A 2,500-nucleotide genomic window follows, 5' to 3' on the forward strand; every position below is an offset into this window, starting at 1 on the left:
TGAACTGTTGATTTAATCAGTGAAAAACATTGTAAAAAAATTGTGCATGAGGATGTTAAATTTTTTAGGGTTTAGTTTTTAGGTTTCTTTTACTGAAATGATCAAACTCATATGGTCCTCTTGCACATCACCATCATTTGATATTTTTAGTATATCTTGATTATTATCAGAATTTTGTATATAAGATCAAAAAAACAAAATAACTATAGTAATTGTAATCAGTGTGCATTAGGAAAAACATGTAACCATTCATTGTTGAAGATCTATCCTACATCTCTCTTGTGCAGCCTCGAGAAATCAGGAGATTTATTCCTGAGCCTTCGCCATTTGAGTCGGCTTGGGAACGGGGACTGCGCTATGCCAAAGAGGTAAGCCTCTGCATTGATATTTTTAATTATAATGAGTTATTAATTTCACATTTCCTGTTTTTATTGCTTGTTAACCATGGTATAGTAACTTTCCGTAGCCTATTAAGGTCTTCCATCCAAATGGAAGCAAATCCCCCAACCGATAACCCCGATATTATCCATCTGCATGGCCTCTTCCCTAGATGATGAAACGGGCCAATAAGCGCAAGGAGACTGACGCAGACTTTGAGGAGAAGCGCTTCAACCTGAGCTTGGGTCAGGCAGAACTCGATCGGGAGAATGACTACTACACCCGACCTGCATCACCTGTCTACAAGCCAGACGAGGTCATCGACCAATACCTTGACCCCTTTGAGAAGCAGGCCATACGCCACTTTAGAGGAGGTAAAACACGTGATATGTTCTCCAAAGTCTGTTTGAAAAGATCCTGCTGTTATTCTTTTGACTTGTTTTCAATGTAACATTTTCTGGAAAGGCCTCATGGATTTCGTGTGTGCGCATTCCAGGTCACTTTGAGAACTTTGAGGTTCGATACCATGTGGACCCCAGCTACAACAACATGAGGGGCCATGAGAGGTCACGCAGGGAGAAGTATGAACGAGAAGTGTCTGAGAGAGTTCATCGCAGACCCAGAACAGCTTCAGGAGGAGATGAAAGGTGAGTGGAAGCATGCAACTGAGTGAAAGTGTGAATGAATGAAAAACCAATAGCATTATAGTAGAGTTCATGCCAGGATATATAATTGTCCTGAACAACATATCCCAAATTGTCCAAATCATTCTTATAAGTATTCCTGCAAGATTATTAATATTTTTACAAACAGTCATTCAAAACTGTAATTCCAAAGGGAAAATTTCCTCAATCAAATATTCCTCTCACCCCAAGGTATGTCCGAAGTAGAGTGTGGCAGGATGATCGCTACATGGAGGTGATGTCATCAGGAGGGGGCACACGAGGAGAGGCTGAGGCATGGGCTGACCCTTGGGCCAGGCGCAAGACTCCCCCTCGTTCTTCAAGAAAAAAGAAAACCTCACGTACCAGAAGCTATTCGTCAGGCTCATCTTCACATTCCTCATCAAGGTGTGTTTAAGGAGGGAATTCTGAATCAAAAGTAGTTGAGGTGGCCTTATTCTGTTAACTAGTTTTTGTCCTCAATACTATTTTTCCTTCTTCATCTTTAATTTGAAACTTGCGTATGTAGAGTGTTCGAGTATATATTCATCAAAGACATAAGTTTGTATATTCAAGGATATAGATATTTTTAAAAGAATATAAACTTCTTATGTCCAAACCGAACTGACAACTCATGAATACCATTTTGTGTCATAGGAGTTCCCGATCCTCATCATACAGTAGTCGCAGAAGCAGCAGAAGTGGAAGCAAAAGCAGTCGCACAAGTCTGCCCAGCAGGAGCAGCAGATCACGTTCCTCTTCACACTCTCCGTCTCCAGGTCGGCGGCGGGGCAACCATAGGCTGGCTCCAGGTGAGGGCAGGAGAGAGGGAGAAAGGGAAGGACGGCTATGTTTGTTAAAATACATGCTAGACTCAGAGGCTAGCACTCAGTGAAAAGATTGGATTATGCTTTATTTCTATTAAACAATGTTTGTAATCTTGTTTGTTTTTTATTTTTTATGTATTGTATTATTTATATTTTTTCATAATATTAATTCTTTCTAATTAGTTTCATATCTATTCCTTTAATTTGAATCCCAGGCTCCAGGGCTAGTGATAAGTCCGGCATGAGACAGCTCCCAGTGGGAGGGAGAGGGGGAGGGAGACCCCCCATGGGGCCCACTGGACCCCACAACAGACCACCTTCTCCCCGAAGAGCAGAACCCAGGGATCCCAGGTCAGTTTCTATTCCCTCGCAACCTCTTTGATCACGTCATGGAAAAACTTGTCTTGAGGGGCGGATGACGAGAACATCCCATCGCTGTAAAATTTGGCTTTGGGCCAGAGTGATGCAAACTCACTGTAGTGAGCATTTTAGCTAAAGGCCGGGGTGACGGCAAAGACTCGTCATGAGTACACAATCCTCTTGGAGGGTGCTTATTCATTTTGCATTTAAAAAGAGGCTTCTGCATTATTTCCATTGATAAACAAGTGAGGAATGTAGTGTCCATGAGTCAGG

General features: G+C 42.0%; 1 protein-coding gene across 1 annotated transcript in view; it reads left to right on the forward strand.

Moving 5' to 3' along the window:
- Nucleotides 1–2,500, forward strand: part of LOC113827718 (zinc finger CCCH domain-containing protein 18) — a gene marked incomplete at its 3' end in the record, with an annotated part of 17,236 nt that overhangs the window by 12,298 nt on the left and 2,438 nt on the right. Inside the window, 6 exon segments of the mRNA XM_027380601.2 lie at nt 288–368; nt 551–752; nt 875–1,025; nt 1,254–1,448; nt 1,698–1,852; nt 2,083–2,218. Coding sequence (XP_027236402.2) covers nt 288–368; nt 551–752; nt 875–1,025; nt 1,254–1,448; nt 1,698–1,852; nt 2,083–2,218 — 920 coding nt within the window.

This window comes from Penaeus vannamei, chromosome 37 (genome assembly GCF_042767895.1).
Source record: "Penaeus vannamei isolate JL-2024 chromosome 37, ASM4276789v1, whole genome shotgun sequence".
Lineage (NCBI taxonomy): Eukaryota > Metazoa > Arthropoda > Malacostraca > Decapoda > Penaeidae > Penaeus > Penaeus vannamei.